The sequence below is a fragment of the Cyprinodon tularosa genome, unplaced genomic scaffold (assembly GCF_016077235.1).
Source record: "Cyprinodon tularosa strain WSP-4 unplaced genomic scaffold, ASM1607723v1 ctg655, whole genome shotgun sequence".
Lineage (NCBI taxonomy): Eukaryota > Metazoa > Chordata > Actinopteri > Cyprinodontiformes > Cyprinodontidae > Cyprinodon > Cyprinodon tularosa.
The window spans coordinates 314,654-338,573 of NW_024039402.1; the positions used below are offsets into that span (position 1 = coordinate 314,654).

The 23,920-nt window shown below is 40.5% G+C and overlaps 1 protein-coding gene across 2 annotated transcripts in view; it reads left to right on the forward strand.

Moving 5' to 3' along the window:
• trit1 (tRNA isopentenyltransferase 1) overlaps positions 1-23,920 on the forward strand; it is a 62,671-nt gene that overhangs the window by 18,854 nt on the left and 19,897 nt on the right. The window contains exons 2-8 of one of the 2 annotated variants that reach the window (XM_038309040.1): positions 1,220-1,360; positions 4,774-4,872; positions 5,156-5,313; positions 10,078-10,214; positions 12,994-13,105; positions 17,521-17,633; positions 17,745-17,822. In XM_038309040.1, the coding sequence (XP_038164968.1) occupies positions 1,220-1,360; positions 4,774-4,872; positions 5,156-5,313; positions 10,078-10,214; positions 12,994-13,105; positions 17,521-17,633; positions 17,745-17,822 (838 nt within the window). The remainder of the gene's footprint in view (positions 1-1,219; positions 1,361-4,773; positions 4,873-5,155; positions 5,314-10,077; positions 10,215-12,993; positions 13,106-17,520; positions 17,634-17,744; positions 17,823-23,920) is intronic. The other variant, XM_038309041.1, reaches the window with a different exon arrangement.

Sequence of the window (23,920 nt, forward strand, 5' to 3'; positions counted from 1 at the left end):
ACAAAAAACAATACAATATAGCGGCAGACAGGCAGTTCTTCAAGAATTAATCCATGAAAGCTCAGCGGTGTGTCAGCGTTCACTGCTAGTCTAGGTGGCATGTGGGCAATGAAATGGAATAATGCCAAACCCCATCATGCACTGCAACATATTTCTGTAAACCAAACTACGATGTTCCTCTTATATTTGACGAATTTACTGCATGTTTGAATATTTTACAGCAAGCATAATTTAGTTTGTTGCAAGGATTCTACAGTTTGAAGAAACTGAAAATTAACTGTCACAAGGTTTGCATAAGGACGCATCATTTAGGTAGTTAACATTGTATTACTTCTTAAGCTCCTTGAGTTATTTCATGTCACACATAGGTACTTTGGCCAGAGAGTAAGTTTTGGGGCCGGTATGATTTAAGGAGGGCCGCCGTCGCATGCTGAAATTAGGACCGGCCCACCGGGAAAATGCCCGGTATCACAGATTACCAGTCCGAGCCTGACCACCTCCCAATCAGGAATCGTAAGGTTGGGAGAAAATCAAACATGTTTCAAATTCAGTCAGCCCTCCCAAGGTGTTCGTGAGGGAATCCTGCTGTTGAAGCAGAGCTACGAGCATCTAAGAGCCTATTTACCAGAACCTCACCCTACTGCTCATGTGCAAACAAGGGCGTTCTTCTTCCAGATTGACGAGTCGGACTAGCGCCATCTCTTGGCGCCTTGTCTGACGTTTCGTTTTTGGACGTAAAGTGTGAGCAGGTAGATCGCATCATAGCATCAGGCCATGCAGTGTAAAAGCATACATCATGAGCTGTGGACTTTAAAATTTTAAATATGCAGTCTGAGCTGTAGGTGAGTGCAATGATTGAAAATATCGTACAGTGTATGTCCGGCCTTTATCGTGAGAGGTAACTCATTTGGAAATATATATTTATTTATGATATTGTTGAATTCTGTTGCTTAGTAAAATAAACCAAAGAAAATCAACTAATCACACTTTTTAAGTTGTAGTTTAGTCATTTACAGGAGATTGTTGTTTATTCCATTACAATATTCTTTACACTGTTACACTTTATTAAGATGTCAGTAATATTGGTTGGAGGCAAATGTAAAACTTTTTTTAAATCGAAGTGGGGCCCGCAAAGAAATCTTTATAAAAAAAGTTACCTGTTTTGTGTGTTTTGTTTCTTTTTGTTAATCTGATATTTATCCATGTTTGTCCCTTGCAGGTATATAAAGGTTTGGACATCATCACCAATAAGGTGAACGCTGAGGAGCGCGCCCAGTGCACACATCACATGATCGGCTTCGTGGATCCATTGGTGAAGAGCTACACTGTGGTGGACTTCAGGAACAAAGCGCTGGAGTTAATATCCTTTGTTCTTTATTCTGCTAGAATCAAGCAAAAGCTCAATTTTCTGTAAGGCAGTTTATGCAGCAGGAACTGTAGCGCTGAACTTGGTGCTTGTATGCAGCTCTGAGGAAACTGCCAGGATGTCTCGCTGCAGATGTTTTCCTGGAAATGATGCGAAGCAGGAGATCACTAGAGATGATATTTAGAGAGGAGTGGGTCGGGGTTGTGTATTCGCACACTAGCAGACGAATGTGAACAGGCGCTGAGTCTGGGCTGTCACATGGGCTGTCACACACTCCCGCAGACGCTGACTGTCGCACAGATGTGCAGAGAGGAGGCGATAACTAGAGAGGGTATTAATAGATCAGGATGTCATAAGCACACACACACGAGCTTGTGTATTTTATCATTTTCTTGTATCCTCACACAAGTGGAGGGGTTTTTTGGGGGCTCCAAGAATAGGCTGAGTGCAGCAGGAACCTGCTGGTGGGAAGAGGGAGAGCTGAATACAGATTAGTGGGAAAAGAAGGGAAACAAGAAAGCAAGAAGGAATCTGTGTGAGCGTAAGTTTAAGGATGCGGGATTTGATGTTGCATCATTTCCCCCCATTTAACATCCCAGTCTCTCTCTCTCTCACACACACACACACACACACACACACACACACACACACCCCTCCTCCTCCTTGGCTTCCAGTTTTCCATCCTCTTGATTTTAGCTGCTGCTTGTCAATAGTCGTCCCCGCTCTGCCTCAAGCACAGAGATGCAGGCTTGTAAGTGGACAAAGGGCGAGTGATGATGCCTGATGGGCTTTTATCTAGTTTGAGTGGTTATTTGATTAGCCCACAGCAAGAAGGGAGGGGAGGCGCAGAGGAGAGGATGAAAGGAGATGCGACAGAGGAAATGAGGTGTGGCGCTTCTGTCTGTCAGACCAAAGAGCATTTTCTTTTTTCTCCCAATTTCTCTGTTTTATTGGATTGGAAATACAATTTAAAAAAAAAAATTTAAAACAAGGTAGTAAAAAAAATGATGATGGTAAAGTTTACTGAATATAATATAAAACGGTCAAAATCCGTGCAAAAGAAAACAACAACAAACCTTTTTTTTCTTTTATTTGGATTTTCTTTAAAAGCAGGTCAATTCTTCCCTACTAAAGAAAAACATGTCCACAGCATGATGTCGCCTCTGCCGTGTTTCCCCACCATGGTGTATTAATGGCGATTGTTGGTTAATTGCAACATGGAGCGTTTTAGGTCGTATTTGACCTATGTCCTTTTAATCAGAAATTTTTTATGGGTTTTAGAGTTGTGGACAGACTTTTGTAGCTCTTCCACTGGACCGGCGGCTTCTCAGGTAGAACAGGACTCCCTCATGTCTCTGTCAAAATCAGTGGTTCTGCTCTGCATCAGCTTCTAAACCTCAATAAACATCTGAAGCTGCTTATACCCATAGAAGGGACTGCATCTTGTTTCCAGTCATAGAAAGTACCATGCACCAATCCTCGAAGAGTAAACTGATAACTATACTTAAAAATATTGACTTTAGTGATTTGTGCAGATCAAATAGGGAAAAGCCCTACAGCTAAATGGAATAAAAACCAAACATGTCATACATGCCTGTGTATTTTTCTCCATGCATGTCAGTTGCATCCTGGGGCCACCATAAGAAAACTAGCCAACAGAGGAAAAAAAATGGGCTTTTTCTTTTTGTTGTGTCATCACAAACAAGAACTAATGGAGATAAACTAAATTAATACATAAATAAACTTGGACATCAGCTAGAGCCATAAAGGTTGGATCTATAGCAATCAATCATCCAGGTGGGTTGGAATAAGTCTTGCGTTTGTGGGTAGGCGGAGGACCTGCTATGCTACAGGCCTGGTCACTTCCAGGACATTTTAAAAGAAGAGATGATGATGACCTCTGCTGAAAGTCGATTGTTGCTCCGATTATTATAGATGAAAATCCAAAACATCCAGAGAAATTAAAGGGGAACTTGTTTTTTTATTCATTGACCCCCTTGATTTTACGTCATTACATCATGTTCTACTCACCCATATGAGTTTTGTGTCATTTGGAGCTGTTCTGAAGATATTCGGGTAGGTTGTATCCAAGTAACGTCTTCCTATGGGCAACGACTTGAAGGCACAAACTAAACTGTTCATAATTTGTTCTTTATGGTACGCCAGCATTCATAGCATGTAGGGGAATCACTGTCCCCCAGACATCCGCGGTTATATTTTTAATATCTATATCTTTTAAAAACAAAGCGGCGTGTGTATGACGTCATCCACGTGCGCCGGCTACCATTCATTCATCCTGTCCGCTGAACTGTGGCTAGTTTTACTCATATGCCTGGAAGATGTCTAGTGCTACTACCACAGATGATCTCGCTCTCAGAATGGAATTGAACGATTCAGATTAGCTAGCCGAATGAATAGAAGGGGTAGAGCGTAGCTGCCTGTGGCCCGGGCTGCCTGTCACAACTCCAGTCCTCATGCACGGATGACGTCACTTTGTTTTTAAAACATTTAAATATAAGAAAATATAACCGTGGATGTCTGGGGGACCAGTGTTCGCCTACATGTTATGAATGCTGGGGTACCATAAAGATAAATTATGAACAGTTTAGTTTGTGCCTTCAACTCGTTGCCCATAGGAAGACCTTACTTGGATATAACCTAACCGAATATCTTCAGAAGTGCTCCAAATGACACCAAAACCATATGGGTGAGTAGAACGTGATGTAATAACGTAAAATCAAGGGCCCAATAAAAAAAAAACAAAAAAAAAAACGAAGTTCTCCTTTAAGAGACGGTTACATGTTTAACTCCTCCTGGCCAGTAGGTGGTGCACTACTTCTTGCTTGCTCTTGTTTCAACCTTTTTAATTGCAATGCTTGTCTGTTGCCAGGTTTTATGACTGCTAACTGCTAGCATTAGCAAACAGTTAACTTACCTGTCCAGAAGGAAAATAACACCAGCACTCAAAAACCCAACTGATGTTAGCTTTCTTTAATTTTATTTTTTTTATGTGTTTTTTTGGCTTTACTCAGAAATGTAACACAGAGAAGAAGCTATTTCTTAGCTGTGAGGATCTGCAACACCTGAGCTCTGGCTAATGTGGTGCAGAATCCTTTTGTGTTAATGTTGGCATGGTAACCAGAAGTACATATTTATATATTTCGTACCCATCGAAATGTTTGAAACAATAATTTCCTTTAATTTTGCTATGACATTTAATACTGGGTGGGCTAAACGTCCCTCTCTGTGTCATAATATAGAATTTCTTACCAATAAATAAGTAACTTAACTTAAAAATGTAATTTCTTTCCTGCAGTAGTAGCTAAAATGTAGATAATGGGGAACTTATAAGCAACATCAGTAATGAAAATGCAGCCTCAAAGGTTTGATCTTCTTAACACTCCAACATAGATGACATGCACAGCAGAAACAAGCTGCCCATCATTGTTGGAGGAACAAACTATTACATTGAGTCCCTGCTGTGGAGAGTGCTGGTGGACTCAGGGGTGAGAGCTGCAAATACACCACTCAACACAATCCTGCTGTTCAAATCCGGAAATACTTTTTATAGTCCTCATTCACCTTTAAGTCAGACGTTAAGATTCAACTTTGTGCAATCTGATGTTTTGGAAACCTACATTTAACCCACCACTACCCAAGAGAAGTTTTGAATCCACTTTTTTGATGCTAATCACGCGATGCATAATGTTTTCAGAGTACATTTGGCTAAAGCAAAAATCAAAAAAGGAATGAATAATTCAAGCTGTTTGAAACGAACATGCCTCACAGCAGGAGAACGAGGACTCTGGGGACGGAGCAGATGGAGGCCAAAACAGGAAGATGGAGCTGGAGAAACTGGGAGGAGAGGAGTTGTATAAAAGACTGATGGAGGTGGATCCAAAGATGGCGTCCATGCTTCACCCAAATGACAAGCGCAAGATAGCCAGGTGATACATCTGGTAATGTCCTCCGCTCTACGTGTTACACTTAAAACCTTCTTTAAACGCCTTCGTCATCTAATATCTTTAAAATTGCCTTTCTTCTCCTATTTTTATTGCATAAATTTGAACTCATAAGGGAAAAAAAATATTATTAAATTTCAAAGTATAGTGGAGCACGTTCCTTTTCCAGGTGGATCATCAAAATAAGTGGTCCTCCTATATTTACATAGGGCAGTCCTACGTGCTCATCCCCATTTTCACTTACCGGTGGTGATTCTGACATAGTGGAAAAATTGCAAATCTTCTTTTGGAAAGTAAGCTTGTATGAGCGATGCAAACAGCAGCTTTTAAAGTGCTAGAGAAATCACATTTAAATGTCAAATAATTCTGGTCTAAACATGTATATAATTGTACTCTTTATCAGACTATATTGTCCCAAAAGTTCAAAAATTTCTATTTAAAAAAAATCCTGTCTTCAAATCTGTTTGGTTTTTTTTTTTCATTATTTTATGCAGGGTAGTTAGTTATACGTCAGCTTTTACGCCTAAATTTGGCCAATCATATATAAATGGTCATCTGTCAATCAAATTTTGATCATCTTGATTCATATGTTGCAGCTAATATATGCAACGGTTGAAATAAGAAATCAGAATAATTTAATTTCCCATTGAGTTCCGTCCCAGTGTTCATGGGGATGGACGTCTGTGTCTTCAGAGGGCGTAGATCTAACAGAACTGGCAGCGTTACGAGGCAAGGGCTCAAACATGTACGGCTGTAAGCCTTCTACACCAAACCAAGCTTCTGCCGCTCTGGCGTCATCTTCCACAACATCTTCATCCCCGCTTTCCTCCTCTAAATAAAAAATGTACGACAGAGGAGACTCATCCACAACCTCCGACACAAAACTCTCTTCCTCTTGCATGTTTCTGCTGTCTATAGCGTTCCTTGACAGTGTTGTTTCTAAGTCACCAATTTAGTGCTAGTAGATTCCCAATGGAATTTCCCATTGGTAATCTACTAGCACTAAGTTGCTAACTGGTTAGCAAGATACTTCCGACGAACGGCCGCAACCAAACTAGCTTGTGAACCTTCCGCCACAACAATCCACAGCTAGTTGTGTTTATATGATAACTTTAGTGACTGTGACATTAATTTAACATGCGTTAGCTTGCAGCTTGTGCCTGCTCGTTAGTGAATATTAGTGAGTATATGAATGGGCCCATCTCCCTTGGTGGCCATTCCTGAGATAGTGAATCTATGAATGAGTGCCTAATCCCATTTCAAAAAAATCAAACATCTGGGAATACTTTTTGCCATAATCCTTAGTCCCCAGCACCACTCTCATTCCAAAAATCATCATGTGTCCCAATACAAAAATCAAACTTACACCAGGACACAGATAGAGGGTCAAATTAAACATATACAGTCTTTGTACATCTAGTGTCCCACCATGCTTTGTGAAGTTATGGCTGAGACAGGCCTAATGCAGCCGCAGAGGAGAGAACTATAAATCAGCTTATTTTTGTATTTCAACACTTTTTAAAGAAGTAGAAATCCTTAATAATAAAGGTTGCTACTATGTTTGCTCTATTATCTGTTGTATATTTAAAATTCTGCTGATTATACTGACTTGGTTTGAATTAGCTTACATTTTTAGCGTCGAATTAAAAAGCAAAATACTCTGGACATGGCAAGAGAAGCAGCTATGCCTCTTTTTTAACTTAAATTAACAGTAAATTTGAACAGCTTTGCCTAATTAGTTTTTGCACAAATATCTCCTACTATTTTAGTCAGAGGTAAGACCAGCTCAATAACTTTATATTTACTCAGAGACTATATTCTATTAAGACGAATTTGAACAATATCCTGCTTCGGCTTTGACAATGAGTTGTATACACAGCCCCAAACTCATAAGCCATAACTTACAACAAAAAGCCCACCCGATGGATTGCTTTATTAGATCTGGAAGCTATTTCTTGTTTTTTATTACAAATCATAAAGTTGTTGCTGTTGAATGCCATGGGTGCAAAGGGAAACCAAAGAAATCAAAGACTTGCCATGAGAAAAACAAAACAGTTGTATAGAAATAAATCAGCTACTGACTAAAGTTTAACTGATATTTATGAACAATATCTTGCAGATTGCTGCTATTTTATGAGACAACAGAAATATTTCAACTGCTAATTAGAAATGGCAGATCGGTTCACCTGATTCACCTAAAATAATCTAATAGATTTAAACCAAACGTTTTGAGTCATGCTGGCATCCAGAATTTTAATGCATGGCATTTGAAGTCCTGTTAATTGTTGCTTTCAAGCAGTCCTTGGCATTAGCTTTGCTGCACACGTTGATGTTGCAATAACGCCTGGGATTCGATAGATTCGTAAATCATGGCTTAAGGCCCTCTGTGTATGTGTGAGCAAGCAGGTTTTACATATAACAAAAAGCTAAATAATGACCCTTTTAACTCTTTGCTTTAGGATCTTACGTTAGCGGTTCACATATTTAGCTAAACTATTCAGCCTTTTTAATGTATTCCCCTGAGAATGAAGAACTTTACTTGAATTTAGAGAGAAGGCTTCCAGCTCGTCCAGTTCCAGGATGTTTCACATCACAGAGGCTGAAACCACAAAATAATTAACTTTTCTAGAATTACATTTTGAGAAACTTGCTTGATTCCGCCTAATAAGGTTACAGGTTGTTTTCTTACAACAAAGGTCATAAAAAAACCAGGTTTTAAGCGACAAAACTTGAAAGGCATACATCGATGGAAGAGTAAAAGTCTTGCTTTCTATTGAAGAAGTCTGAACGGAAAATCAACATGTCTCAGTTTCTTTGTTATAGCTTCTTATGCCTTTCTGTGCCTTGTCTTCCATTTTAGATTCTTCTTCAGTCAATAACCACTCACCAAAGAGCTCTACCTGTTAGCCCTTACATACGGTGCGTTAGCCAACCAGAAACTGATATGACTTCAGAGTAGCCGGTCAAGCTGTGCGTCAATCACATTTATCCAGCAGCTGATTTCTTTACCTATAAAATCTGTACAGTTGGTCGTTCAGCACCTTAATGTGACAGTTTCTCCCCTCAAAGCAAACTGTTATGTGTTGTGCACCAGTTTCTCCTGCAGCTAACTGACGGCACAACATAATGCTCCCACTACCGTGCTTCACAGTTTGGTTGTTCTCTGGCTAATATCCTCAGTGGTCTTCATACCCAAACATAATCAGACTTCAGTAAAGTTAACAACATCTTTTAGTGCGGATCAGAGGTCACAGATTAGCGGACCAGCACCCACCTGCTGACTAATCTGGATCCAACCTGATTTAAAACATTTATAAATTACTGCATGTCTGATGATAGTGTCTAGACGTCAATTGCGCCACTTCTCCTGTTAACATGGTAAAGCCATTCATAGTGTCCGGCACCAGGCTGCACATGATACAAATTAGCCAATGAGCTGCTGTCAGTCTGGGTTGCTGCTGCTGCTACTTTTAGACACAGCAGGCAAACCTGTGGCAAGCCGGGCGATGAGAAAGAAGGAGAAGATGAAGAGAAAAAGAAAGCAGAATAAGTGTGCACTGCTGGAAGAACTGTGGTGAACTGGTGAAGAAAAGTGAAATTGTGCTCAAAGATGATCAAAAATAAATATGGATCCAAGCTCCAAATGAGGGCTGGTCAGTAGCGCAGTGGGTAGCACTGCAGCAAGAATGTTTTGGGTTCGATTCCCAGCCCGGAGTCTTTCTGCATGGAGTTTGCATGTTCTCCCTGTGCATGCATGGGTTCTCTCCAGGTACTCCGGCTTCCTCCCACAGTCCAAAAACATGACTGTTAGGTTAATGTCAATGGAAAAATTTTCTATTTTTTACACTTTTTATTTAAAAATTCAATGTATAACTTGGATGCATAAACACCTGCATTTTATCTCAGTGTTATATGCCGTTTAGAGTAACAGATTATAATTAAAAATGTCTCCGGACCTTTACTGGTTGTTGATTTTCTTTATTTGGATTTTTAATTGATTACCCCTGCTGTAGATGAAAAGGTAAAGTGTATTTTTCTTTGGTACAAATCTGGTTTTATCTGAACAATGCACACAGTATGCACTCCTGAAAGAAATCTAATCTGACAGCTGCCTTTTAGTTTGAATAATTACCCATAAACACACCTCCTGTTTTCATGCAGAAGGTAAAACCTTGACGAAACGCACCTGAAGCGGCTTTACACCAGTTTGCTATTTTCTATTTCGGATCTCATGATTAAAGCTCAGATTATATCATTTGTTCCTCCGTCTAGAGATGCCCTGAGGAGATGGTCCCCCCCACCGCCCACCCCGGGCCTGTCAGCTATACACCAGCTTTCTCTCACTAGCACAGCTTGATGGGTAGCAGCAGGAGCAGTGGTGTTTTATGCGAGCAGGTTAGGTTGCCCTGTCCTTTATTCAGCCTGGAGCTGACACGCATCATCTTTTCCTCCTAACCTCAGAGTCCAGCCGAGCATGACTACAAAAAGATGTGCTTAGCATCTCAATCTGTTTCTTCTTTGGCTCTTATTTATTTCTTCATGTGTCCTTGGATGCATTTCAACTATGGCGGTCATCAGGATTCACAGAACTTGAACCGCATGATTAATTTGTAACTCAAAAAGGGAGCTGGAGGTTTTCATTTAATGGATGAATGGGCGGTTAACTCTGCTAATCTCACTTTGCTTAGAGAGACTTTATATAGAAGAGAAATAAGAACCTCACAGCCTGATTTCCTGCTTTATCTACAGAAGCCTGCAAATTCACAAGGACACGGGTGTCCCTCACAGCCACTGGCTGGAGGAGCAGAGGCAGGGAGGTGACGGGCTGGGGGGGCCCCTCAGGTACCCGGACCCTTGCATCTTCTGGCTGCACGCCGACATGGAGGGTGAGAGTGGAACGATCGTCTGAAATCTGGTTTTATTTATAGCTTCTTATGACTTTCTTTGCTGTTTCAAACTTTTAGTTGCGTTACAACTCAAAACTTCAACACTTTTTAGAACAATCTGAAAAGTGTGGCATGCAGAATGCTGAGTGTCAAGAATAAAGCCATAGCTGAAATGAAGCCAGAACAATTGCAGCATACACTACATCTGTATTTGCAACAAAAATGGATTTGTATGAGAAGCTTTAGAGATTCTAACAGGTTGAAGAGGCTGCTGGCGATCAGACCAGAGGTCTATGTTGGTCAACCTAAGCAGGGATTTTACAGGAATGTTATAAGTTAGACAGGAAGTGAGACACGGCGGCAAAGTAAAAGCCCGCTTTGTGGAAAATACGAATTAAAATGGTCAAAGCATGATGTAAGCGTTACATGATTTATATTTTTAGTTGGTGAATCTTATCTGTGTTTACTTACAGACAGGTTTGTGTTTCTAGTTCTGTTATGGGGCGATCCTGGGAATCGCCTGGATGCTTGACCTCATGGGTCAGAGGGGATCTGTCCATGACCCCTCTAGTCACATTTTTACTTCCTGAAGAAAATCTACTACAAGACCAGAGGTTAAATGTATAGTGGAGGAATTTTCGCAGATTTTTTTTAAAACACCCGCCCTCTCGACTTTATGAAAAAATGCACAACACTGTGTGCGCTCCTGAGAGGGAACGCATATGAAAAATATGCGAGAACATGAACAAGCCCATTTCTCCTCATGGGTGCTCTGTTTATAGTTGATGTTCTCATAGCTCATACAAGCTTACTGTGCCCAAATGTCCGCCCTAACCCCTAAATCCCTCAATCACTATATAATGTATAATATAGTGGACTTTATAATGAACTGACCGTTTGGACAGATGATCACTACTTTATGATCCCCGTTGGTCACGTAACTCCTCCTCCACTGCGCCATCTTTGTTATTAGTCACCCGGGTACCGACAGCAGGCCGCTGTGATGGCAAATCCCATAATGCTTTGCGAGGAGAGCTCTATGCGCAAAGCATTCTGGGATATATCTTCCTTTTCGAATGCCTTTTTTTTCTCCTCGTACTCTTCGTAGACACTTTTCTCTTACGACTAGGGGTGTGGGAAATAATCGTTTTGGTGATATATTGTGATATTCGGCTGCCCAATATAATATCGATCTTTCACTTCTTAGTATCGATTAAAAAAAAAAAAATGGTTACATAAAACATTGATGGGAAAATGGGCTACCTCTGCACCACCACTCTGGCAGAAAGCGCTGTGGAGCCCTTTAACTGTGCGTGCAGCACCAAATCTGTATTTGAGGCAGTCACAGTGGAAGAAAACCAAACAACATGGATAATAATACCTAATCAATATTTTCATCAGAAACTATACAGCACTTGCTGTTTTATCTCATCATTTGATTTTGATAGCTGGTGAAAATATGGCAATATATAGTGATACTGCAATATCGTGATAATATTGTACCGTAACCCAAGTATCACAACATGTATCGAATCGCAACACTCATGCCAATACTCACCTCTACTTACGGCCCTCGACCATTTTCAAAGAACTGTGGTGAGCTTCAATGACTGTCTGAAACCGTAGCTCACCACAGATAGACGCCTGAAAGGCCACATGCACAGAAAAAAATAGCTAACGGAACGAGCACGTGGAACGGCCTTACGTAAACATATCACCACAATGATTGACAGTTAGGTGGACCACTTATTTTGATGATCCACCTGGAAATAAACAATCATCCTCTATACCTTTAACCTTATACCTTCACCTCATAACACATGAGCAATTGTTGATTATTTTTTTTTTTTTTTTGTGAATTTTTTATCCATAACAGAGACGTTAAACATTAAGGTTGCTTTAAGTTAAATTAGAGGGAGAAGGGGGGGTGTAAAATCAGTTTTGTTTCCTCATACCCCTTTTTACACAGTTTATTTGACTAGCTTATATTTATGTTCAAATTAATAAAATAGTTTTTAGAACTAAATTAAATTTCAATGTTCAACCTGTAACCAATCCCTTTTTTTCTGTGGTGGATGATTCTTTGAAATATTTTCTTAAATTGAGTTATCTATTATTTTTATTATTTGTCAGTTGTCTGAAATAAATTCCTTTTCATTCATTCATTTATACAGTCAGACCTACAAATGGATGGTTTAGACCAGGCATCTCCAAACTCGGTCCTCAAGGCCCCGCTGTCCTGCAGGTTTTAGAGGTTTCTCTGCTTCAGCACAGCTGGTTATAATGATTGCAGTAGACCAAAAGCCTGTTAATCAGCTTTCATTTAAAATCAGCTGTGCTGGAGCAAGGAAACCTCTAAAACCTGCAGGACAGGGGGCCTTGAGGACCGAGTTTGGGGATGCCTGGTTTAGACCAAAGCAAATTCATGTTTTCAAACGGCCTAGTCAAAGTCCATATATAGATCTAACTACACTGATGTTCAGTCGCTCTCCACCTAACCCAAGTTGTAAACAAGAGTGGAAAGAAATCCACCCTAATTGGGGTGAAAAGTTGTTTTACAAGACAATTCCTCAGGGGAATAAATCCAAATGCATGCCACACTTTTCAGCTAACTATTAGTAAACTGGTATTTTTGAAGAGCTTATTTTGAGGTTTGCAGCATGAAAATTTAAATACATCTTTTGCAAGGCACCGTGTTTTTTAAATAACAATAAAGTAAAACGAAAGAGGTCCTACCTTCTGCTTTATCCCTAAAACTAGAACCCTCTTTATTTTCTAGCTCTGGACCGGCGGTTGGATGCTCGTGTGGATGAGATGCTGTCTGCAGGCCTAATGGAGGAACTCAGAGATTTCCATCTCCGATACAATCAACAAAAAGCCCAGAATGAGAGGTGAGGAACCCGTTCAGCGACGCCTCGTGTCATTTCTGCTGCTCCTCGGACATTTGAGATGAGTTTAGGATGAAGCCTTCAGAGGTGAAACTTTAAAATCCCACTGTTTTTAATTTTCAATGATTGCTCTCCGCCCGCAGCTAAAGAAGGCTTCGGTGACGTCAGCAGAAACGATTTATCAGATATAGGATGGCTCCCACTGGAACCGTAGAGGGCTTCTTCTCCCTCCTCCAACACTCTCCCCAAAACCTGTAAACAGGTTGAGAGGAAAGCTGCCGTTGTTGCTTTGACACTATGGGGAATTTAGCCTCTGTTCCCCCTCAGCGGCAAGGCCTGCTGATACGACTATGGGTTTTATAGGATCTCATCAGATATCATCCAGAGTCTATTGAGAATCAATTTATTGGTGCTGCTAAGCAGCTGAGGAGGAATTTGATGAGTACAGTTTTATTTCCCCATCCACACGAGGTAAATCCATGATGCAGACGACTCCGATGAGTAACCGTGGCGATAGGAGGGAAGTGAGCTCTGCCAGACAACAGTCCGGTTATTTATCTCCCCCTCCCAGTCTGACAGGTCACTCCTGCTGCGCGCTGTCGTTTCCCAGTGGCCCTCAGACCTATTTAGAAGCAGTCAGACTGCTGCGAACGCTGCTTTCATTTGAAAGATGGGCCTACTGATGAGTAATGATATGGAGATAACTCTGTGCCGAAAGCTAAGAGAAGCGCCTTTACCTCTGCAAGGGTAATATCTAATACTGCTGATGATGTAACTGTAAATTCCTTATAAGCAGGTTTAATCGTCTCCTTTGTCGGGTTACGGCATCAATCAACAGAGTGGTGAAAAAGTACCACTGATCATTATTTCCTATGTGAATTTAGGTCTGGCCTTTCATCAAATGAAGTATCACCTCATTATGATGCCGCCTCCACCATGCTTTGCAGTGTTGGCTCTCTGTCCCATTGAACCGTTTGCATGAATGCAAAAAAGTTCATTTTTTTTCCTGACCTGATGACCTTCAGCCTCATTAACTGTGTCCTCATCTTGACTCCTGCCTTAATTAGAGCTTCCCCTGACTTTCTGAAACTCCAGCAAATAATTTTCCAGCTGACAGGTTCTCCCAGGTCCTGAGCTGTTGATCTCTGCAGCTCTTCCGGAGTTACCATGGGGCTCTTGGCAGGTTAAGGATATTCTTGGTAAAATGTTGACAGTTTGTGAGCCGCAGAGCAAACAGACTTAAAACATTCTTTCCTGTTTCATTTGTTGGTGTAAAAAAAAGCCTGTTGTGTCCTTATTTTCCTCAAAGCAAACAAATAACCTTCAAAGTCAAGTTCTTGGCAGCTCCGTCTGATAACTTTCAAGGCTGCCACTGCTGATCACAGTCATCTGTGTCTGGCGTGACTAAAATATGAAAGGTCATAAGACTCTGTCTGGATTTATCGGGACTGTTTCGCTCTCTCCCTGGCTTAATGGAGCGAGATGCAGAGGACAGCCGTTTCCACAAGAGTCCCTGTAGATAACCAGGATGTCTGCATGCCTGGAATGTCCTTGAAGCTCTGCCTTCCCACAGAAACATAGAGACACCCTTTGGATGTGGGACGGTTCACTGTCGATGACAGGACACCCAGGAAGGTGTTTTTTTCTCATCAGAATTCGGCTCAGATGATCCAGAGAATATTTAGCATGCTTTGGGTTGAATCGTCGATAGGCCAGGTACAATCAAACTTTACTTTCAGTGTCTTGCAAAATAATTGAAAATAAATCTAATTATCTTAATTTTAATTAAAAAAAAAAAGAAGTAGAATTTCTTTATTACTATAGCGCCAGTTCACAACACATGTCATCTCAAGGCACTTTACAGTTCAACCAGATCATACAGTCAAATTGAGACGTTTTCTATCTAAGGAAAACCAGTTGATTGCATCGACTCATTGACTCTAAGGCAATCCCTCACACTAATCATGCTTGTAGCGACAGTGGAGAGGAAAAACTCCCTTTTAACAGGAATAAACCTCCAGCAGAACCAGGCTCAGTGTGAGCGGCCATCTGCTGAGGCCGACTGGGGTTCAAGGAGACAGAAGCAGAGATACAAAAAGCAGCTGTAAAAGGCGGCCCCGTCCAGGAAACACACAGCCAGGCAGACGAGCTCCGAGCCAGCTCCCATGCCAGACGATGAAGAGAGCACATAGTAGTAGTAGTAGTGATGGTCCTTTTTTCAAGTTTAAATGAAGATAGAAAATGTCTGGATTGACTGTCCTGCTTCCAAGCACTCAGAAATTGATCCAGCAAGTTTTATTTTTTTCCTTCTTACCATAAGTTTTTTTTTTCTTTGTAAGGGAGGAAACTGCTTGCTACTCTGCACCTGGAAATTTCTAAACTTTTTTACTTTTTTAAGAGTTGCGCGTTTTAGATTTATATGTCTGATTTGGAGTCTTAGATTTTTGCACAAAATCAGAATATGCGTCTGTAGATCCTCTCCTAATCGGGTGGAAACCTGTTTCAGTGCGCTCATGTCGAATTTTTGTCTCTTCGAATGTGAAACCGACCTAAAATAGGAAAACTGTCTGTGATTGGCTACTTTTTAGGAAATCCCGCCTCTAGAGGCATAAGAGACATAACGTCAAACAGCCGTCTCTGTCATCAGCTGACAATTTCATAAGCACAGCGTTTGAAACATGGAAAAAATGCTTAAAAGCAGCTTTAAACTGATTAACAATGTAAAAAATTAAACAAGAGTTTATTCAGGCCTCAGGCTAATAAAAAAGCAACAGAGCTTAGAGAAGTAGATCTCATGGTTTTGGCTTATTGGGGGCTCATGGTGTTACAATTTTATGCATATAACTTCCAAAAAACATGTGGATTGTAGTTTACATCCATGCTAGTTTGAATGTATATTATGCTGGTGCATTTTTGATAGAATTCTGACTTAATAAGTTTGCTTTCTTTTTTATCGACGATATAGTTAAACAAGAGCAGAATAGCTGACACACGATATCTATATGTGTGTGATAGAGAGAAACACACTAGACTATATGTTGATTTAAAAAAAAAAAAACAGAAATGCTTAAAGAATTGACATTGTAAGCCATCACTTGCATCTCATATTAGCAATTAGCATGGCTAGTTTTTAAACAATAGTTTCCCTGTGCATTTCTTGAAAGTGTAAAAGGATAAACAGAAAGACTTTGCTGAGATCCATCCGCCTTACTGTTATTTGCTGAAATTCTCGCTCTCTCTCACTCTCACAGGAAACTGTCCTTCTTCAGTTCTCCCTGATATCTCCACCTCCTTGATACTAAAAACAGTTTCAGTGGCTCTCTGTCTGTGATGACGTCCACACTGAAGAGTGTTCTTGTTAATTATGACCAGATACCCATCCTCCCGCCCCTCAGTCTGTCAAGCTAAAGTTTCTATTTCAGCCATTTTTTTTGGCCTGATAACATCCAAGTTGAACAGATTTTTTTTTTTTCTGGAATGGATTTCAATGTCTTAAGGAGGTTTTTCTTTATTCTGTTTGAAACATGATCTCTATGGGCTTCCATAGTCACTTAAACGTAGACTAAGTGATGTGTTTCGGCAGCTATTCAACATCCAACGCTTTATCGACTGTGACAGGGTGGGGCTGAGGGGCCTGACACCCTGCCTGCTGCCGGTTTTCTTCACCCCCCCACACCCCAGCTCCAGCTCCTCGTTATCCTTTGCCTTCTCAGCAATCTGATCATCTGTGCACTTTACGCCCCGGTTGCCTCTCGCTCTGCCGCTCTGTCTCTCTTCCACTCTCGTGTCTCCATCCCTGGCTGGCTGCTGTGACCAGACATCAAGGTCAAATCTCTCCCTCCCTTCCTCACTCTATTTTCTTTTCCCTTCCTCCCTACATTTCCTGTCCTATGGAGCTGCTCTCCAATTTCTGTCTCTTTTCGTCTAGGCAGTTTTCCTATTTTTGTTCCTTATCCAGTTGTGTGAATTTAGGATTGGGTAACCAAGACGCTACTCAATCAAATGAGTCACTTTTGGTCTTTTATCTTCCTTGCCTTTCGGTTAAATAAAGATCTTAAAGCCTTGTGAGTCCTACAGCCCTGTCGTAGGAAATGCCATATTGTTTTTATCAGTTTAAGAAAAAGGAGACATAAAAAATACTAAAAGATATGGTGCATGTATGACATGATTCCTTAAGGTGACGCTTGCTAGAATATATTCCTGCTCATATGATGGTGTCATTTTGAGCTCCTGCAGGTCATCCTGTCTGCTGTGTTGACATATTTCTTCCTTGAGGGGTTTATATTTGCATTTGGGGCTGGAAGGATTGATGGAGGGGAGGTAAAGGTGAATAGAGAAGCTGCCAGTCGTCCATAAATGTCACTTCAGAGGAAGAAAGTTTGCACACTGATGGGTCGTGTTTCCTCCGCTTCCCACAGTCAGGATTACCAACATGGGATTTTCCAGTCGATCGGTTTTAAGGAGTTCCACAACTACCTGACGTCTCCGGAAACCAGCAGCCAGCAGGAGAAGGACCAGCTCAGAGAGAAAGGTCAGAGAAGCGTTGGTGCAGACGGTAGACTCACTGGTTCTGTGGTCAGGTTAGCTCATCAGTCAGACTTTGGTTTTTAACTAATATTTTCCTCTTTTGGACTATTTAAAGGTATAGAAGCTTTGAAAGTCGCCACCAAACGTTACGCCCGCAAACAGAATAAATGGGTCCGGAACCGCTTCCTGAAGCGTGAGTATCTGACCCCCCAGCTCATAGAATAGACTGTGTTCAAGGTTTCAGGCATCTTATTAAACACCAAAAGAGTTTGTTAGAGGCTGCATTTTTTCTAGCATGTAAAAATGTGTCTAGTTGTCTGAATTTCACTTTTTAAAATACAAAAGTTTGTAAAAGCAGTCTAAGAACTTAAACATTTTCATAAAGTGTAAAGAATTTTATCGAAAATGTAACTTAAACAGTTTATTTTAGCTATAAAGTTGTCAAATGATAGCTGTCAGTATGAGCTGACGGGACTGGCAGGGCTCTGGTAAGGCTGCAGAGATCCACAGCCAGCTGTTCAAACCAGAAAATCCCAACAGAACAAGCTCCTCATTTGTGGAAGGATGCTAACATCGGCCCGCTTTGCCACGGCTACTCTTTTTTCCACGAATCAGGGACTGACCTACAGGCAGTCATCAAGCGTTTCTGCTTGAGTAACTTTTAATTTTTTTTGTAATGTTGGTTTGACACCTAACACATTTTAAATAGTCATCCAATGCCTCAAATTGGGCGCTGGTGCGTTTTGAAGTCAGACGCTCTGCAGTTCTTGAGCTGCTTAGTTCTTTCCTTTAAAATCGATAGCGCAGCTTGGCTTTATTTGCTGTGATGGGTTGGATTGGGGAAAAAAAGTTATTTTAACATGTCAAGTAGGGATGCACGATATAATCGGCCCCCTATCGGTATCGGCCTGTATCGGCCTTAAAACCGAATATCGGACATCGGCCACCCCACCGATATTTAACCCAATATTTGATCAGCTTCTGAGTTTCTAAAGTCTTAAAAAAAATTAATAAATACTACTTCTTCTTCTTCCTCAAAAACTTCTTTTTTACAGACTTAAAAACTTCTAAAGACGAGGGAAAAAATATTGATACATTAAAATATCACAATATCTTGATATGCTGATATATTGCGATTTAAAAACACCATATCAATCTCTTTTACTAATGAAATATTGCTATATGTCATCGTTATGCTACGAAATCCCCTGAAAATTCACAAAATTTTGCCATATTTGTATATGTTGATATATTGACGCGGTATCGATCTATTTTACTAACAAAATCTCACAAAATTTACAAAATATCACGAGAGTTTGTAACAGAACCATGAAATTTCACGAGATTTCGAAAGTAAAATAGATCGATACTGCGTTTTTAATGATCCATTTGATATCAGCATATGAAAATATATTTGAGTATATTATTTTTCAAAGTGTCGGAAATGAATAACAAAATTGCTATTTTCAAAGACTACTTATTTTTGTCCAGCTTTAACATCGGCATCGATATCGGTTATCGGTTACATGAGTTTTAAAATATCGGCATATCGGATATCGGCCAAAATCCCAATATCGTGCATCCCTCATGTCAAGTGGATAAGTCCACCCAAATGTCATCCTTTCATCAGGATTATGATCCTATTTAAACATTATGCTCTTGTTTTTTTTTTTTCCCATTCTTACTGAATGTCAGATATTGGTTAGTTTTGAGAGGCTTGCAGCTCTCACAGACGTCTGTTCTTTTTTCTGTTCCCTTTTCTTAATACATAAGGTATTGAGTTCTCTCAGGATGGAAGAACCATTTCACTCAATATAACCAGAAGTGTTTCTTAACAGGATAACCAGCTATAGCTTTAATGAAGGTATTTATAAACTGTTTCACCACAGTTCAGTGTAAAAATATTTTAGCAGAGTAATAGGGACCACAGTTCCCCTTTTTTACTTGTAAATAAAAAATAATAATTCAAATTTTTAAAACCTGTGGAGTTTAATCCCTGTATATATATATTAATTTTTCATAGTTTAATGTTGACAGGATTAGCTTTTCTGATTCGTTGTTACTCTGCGTCGAGCTGCAAAAATTCAGATTTTCCAAATCGAGTTTCGGCTACTTTAGAGTTGCTTAAATAAAACGCACAGTACGAAATAGAGAGAGAGCTTCAAAACATGCAGCGTAAGACGCACGGAGCATCGAGGCTCAGGTGCCTTTGATTTTGCCTGTAAACCAGATGCTCTCAACACTCAAAAACGCATTCAGTCTGAACGCAGCATAAGACACCAGGAATGATTATAAATGAACCATCTAACCTGCTAATTTTGCTAACGCTAAAACTATATCAATGCACATACATTCAAATCAAGTCCTGGTATATGTACCCTTGTAAGAAAAGAAATGGGTATTATAATGGTCCAAATAAGCTCTATTAAAAAAGTTTCTCCTTAAAATGGTTAAACATGAATTCAAAGAAAACTTCAGATACAAGTAAAGAACCAGGAGAAGATTCCTTTAAACATTCATGGCAGGGCAGCAAGAAGAAAGCTGTTAGCAGTAACGCAACAATTGAGCTTTCATTTATCCTTCTGTGTGCGACAGGAACAGGACACAACACACATGGTAGTGGAAGCATCATGCTGTGGGATGGTTTGATGGTTTGTAGAAGATAGTTCAGGCAGACTTATCATTTTTCTCTGTTAAAATAAAAACCAATGTTGGTCTAACATTAAAAGGTGTTAAACACATAATTTGAAGAATGACACTCTGGCATATGATTGTTTAGATGGATATAAAAACTAGAAAGCAGGACTGAGAGGTTTACCAGGAAGACAACACATGTAGCTAAATGATTACAACCAGCTTGGTTTCTTAGTTTGTTTTCTCCCCATTTCCTGCTTTTGTGAACATCAGAACTAATTAACTGATTCATTTTAATAGTTGAAACAGGTAGATTTAACTTATCAACCTGCAGAGTAGGATTTGACTTCATGCAGGGTGTTGGAGCTGCTGTGGCGTCCTCCCCACACTCCCCTCTCTGTTCTTTTAAAGGGGCGGCAGCAAGCCGCAGTGTTTGGGTAGCGTCCAGATTAACCGTCGCAGCATGATGGACACATGCCCACCTTAGCTGGCAGGTTTTCCCTCCGGTCGCAGCCAGTTTCACCTCTGAAAGTGCTTTCAAATATCCTGAAGGTGGCTGTGTCCCACCAGCAGCCCGCCCTTTAGTAACCCTGCCTCCTAATCCTGTTAGCCCCAAGTGGCCTAAAGGCCACAGCCAGGACCTAAACCTCAACACCCCCTCTTGCTGAGCGCCGGCCCGCCTACGCTGCACCACCATATGGCCTCAGATGAGCGTGTCCGCCTGGCTGCGTTACTGCTGTTTTACACACTTTAATCCGTCTGAAGTCGTCTGAGTTTTTCACGGGTTTTCAGTTGTTTCCTAAGAATCATGTTGATCCTGCCCTGTACAAAAGGACGAGGAATCCACCTGTTTGGTTCCTCCAAGCATGCATTTATTCATGTTTCTTATGAAGTAAATTAGGCAGCATGATGCTGTGGGAAAGCTCTGATTATTACTTTTAATTTTAACATTTTTGTTACTTTTTTTAACAGAGCTCAATCTCTAAATGTTGTCTGGTAAAAATAATCGATTTTAAATTAGATCCATTTTTACTACTACGACCAAATAAAGCTGATATTCAGCTTGTAATTAGATAAACTTTATGCAATCCTGAAAGCTCATCCTTAAAACGACTCTGAGGATAGTAAAAATGAAATATTGCAGAACGTCTCTTGTTTCGTTGGTATTTTATAAGATGTTCGTGTGTAAATTTAGGTGAATAGAAAGCAAAACAGGAGTTATGATTTGAGATCAAAGAGAAACAACAGGAGGATTGGTTTTGCAAAAATCTCATGCTGAGGCTGTTGGTTTGTGAGAAAATCTGTTGGGATTTAAGCCGTCTTTGACTGTTGGAGGAGAAAAACGTCTTTTCTGTCCCCATTTTACAACTTTAACTGGAGTTGAATTTAATGCTTTCCTAACTCTGGATCCTTTTGGGAAAAGAACAGATTAGAGAAAAATGTTCTCTCAATCAATCCATGCATCCATCACTGGATCAGTGAAATGCTGCACTAAACCTCAGGAAGGAATCAAACATGGCCTGAGAAGGTAGAGTCTGAAAATTAGTCTGTTATTTAGAGAAAATGTTCTCACACCAGGGGCACCTAGAGTGCGTTCGTATCGATGCCTTCACCCGTTTCCAGTGGAAACACCTTTTTTTCCTTCTTCCCTGTTAGCAGTGACTGTTGACCTCCTTTCTGATTCGTCTGAGCCTTAAACACTCTCGCACAGATGCAGGCTAGCCTCAGCTGAGCACACTAATCCCTGGAAGAATTACAACGCTGTCTGGAATTCACCCCCGACCGCCTGAACTTGAGCAACAAGGGTTGCACTCATACAGAGACCAGTGGGTGGAAGAAACTGTAAATTGAATGAATATTCAATTCACATGTACAGTGAGGAAAAAAAGTATTTCAACACCCTGCTATATTGCAAGTTCTCCCACTTAGAAACCATGGAGGGGTCTGAAATTGTCATAGTAGTTGCATGTCCACTATGAGAGACATAATCTAAAGAAAAATAATCCAGAAATCACAATGTAGGATTTTTAACTATTTATTTGAGGTTAATATTTAGTACGATAGTCTTTGTTTGCAATTACAGAGGTCCAATGTTTCCTCAGTAGGTTTGCACACATTGCAGGAGGGATTTTGGCCCATTCCTCCACACAGATCTTCTAGATCAGTCAGGTTTCTGCAATGTCAGTGAGAAAGAGAGTTTGGGCTCCCTTCAAAGATTCTCTATGGGGTTTAGGTCTGGAGACTGGCTAGGCCATGCCAGAACCTTGATATGCTTCTTCCAGAGGCACTCCTTGTTTATCCTGGCTGTGTGCTTTGGGTCATTGTCATGTTGGAAGACCAAGCCTTAACCTATCTTTAATGCTCTAACTGAGGGAAAGAGGTTGTTCCCCAAAATCTAACGTTCCATCATCATCTCCTTAAAACAGTGCAGTCGCCATGTGCAGAAAACGCATCAAAAGCATGATGCTACCTCCCCCATGCTTCACAGTAGGGATGGTGTTCTCGGGATGGTACTCATCATTCTTCTCCCTCCAAACACAGTTAGTGGAATTCTGAACAAAAAGTTCTATTTTGCTCTCATCCGAACACATGACTTTCTCCCATGTCTCCTCTGGATTGTCCAAATGGTCATTAACAAACTGAAGACGGGCCTTGACCTGTGCTGGTTTAAGCAGATGAACCTTCCATGCCATGCCATGTATGATTTCAAACCATGACGTCTTAGTGTATAACCAACAGTAACCTTGGAAACGGTGGTCCCACCGGTGGTTTTCAGGTCATTGACCAGCTCCTCTTGTGTATTTCTGGGCTGATTTCTAACCTTTCATAGGATCATTGAGAGCCCACCAGGTGAGATCTTGCATGGAGCCCCAGTCTGAGGAAGATTAACAGTCATGTTTAGCTTCTTCCATTTTCTAATGATTGCTCCAACAGTGGACCTTTTTTCACCAAGCTGCTTGGCAATTTCACCGTAGTCCTTTCCAGCCTTGTGGAGGCGTACAATTTAGTCTGTAATGTCTTTGGACATTTGTTTGGTCTTGGTTATGTTAGTAGTTGGATTCTTACTGATTCAATGGGTGGATAGTTGTCTTTATGCAACTAACGACCTCAAACAGGTGCATCTAATTTAGGATAATAAATGGAGGACATTGGACATTTTGAAGGCAGACTAACAGGTCTTTAAGGGTCAGGATTCTAGCTGATAGAGAGGTGTTCAAATACTTATTTTCCTCACTGTATGTGCAGCAAAGGAGGTTGGTTCCAAAATATAAGGAAAACATCCAGTTTTGATTTGAGTTTTTTATTCTTTAAAGAAAAAAACTTGTGCACTTTCAGTGTTGCACAAGTCCCAATTTAAGCAACAAGAAACATGCAATAACAAATCAAACAAAACATTAGCTGCAAAGCAAACGGAGGGAGTGGCAGTGCATACATGCATCGACCAATACAAGAAGTAACACAAGCTGATCTAATCCATTTTAGATTTATCTTAAATCTTTTTTTTTTTTTTACTAAAAAAAGATGTTAGAGCTGTGTTTTCAGCTGAATTGGTTTTGAAACAGGCATGCAGGCAGGTGTTGGGCGTCTTCTCCATTTTTCTTTGGTTGCTGTGGGGATTTTAACAGCAGATCATCCAGCTCAAATAAAATCCAAGCT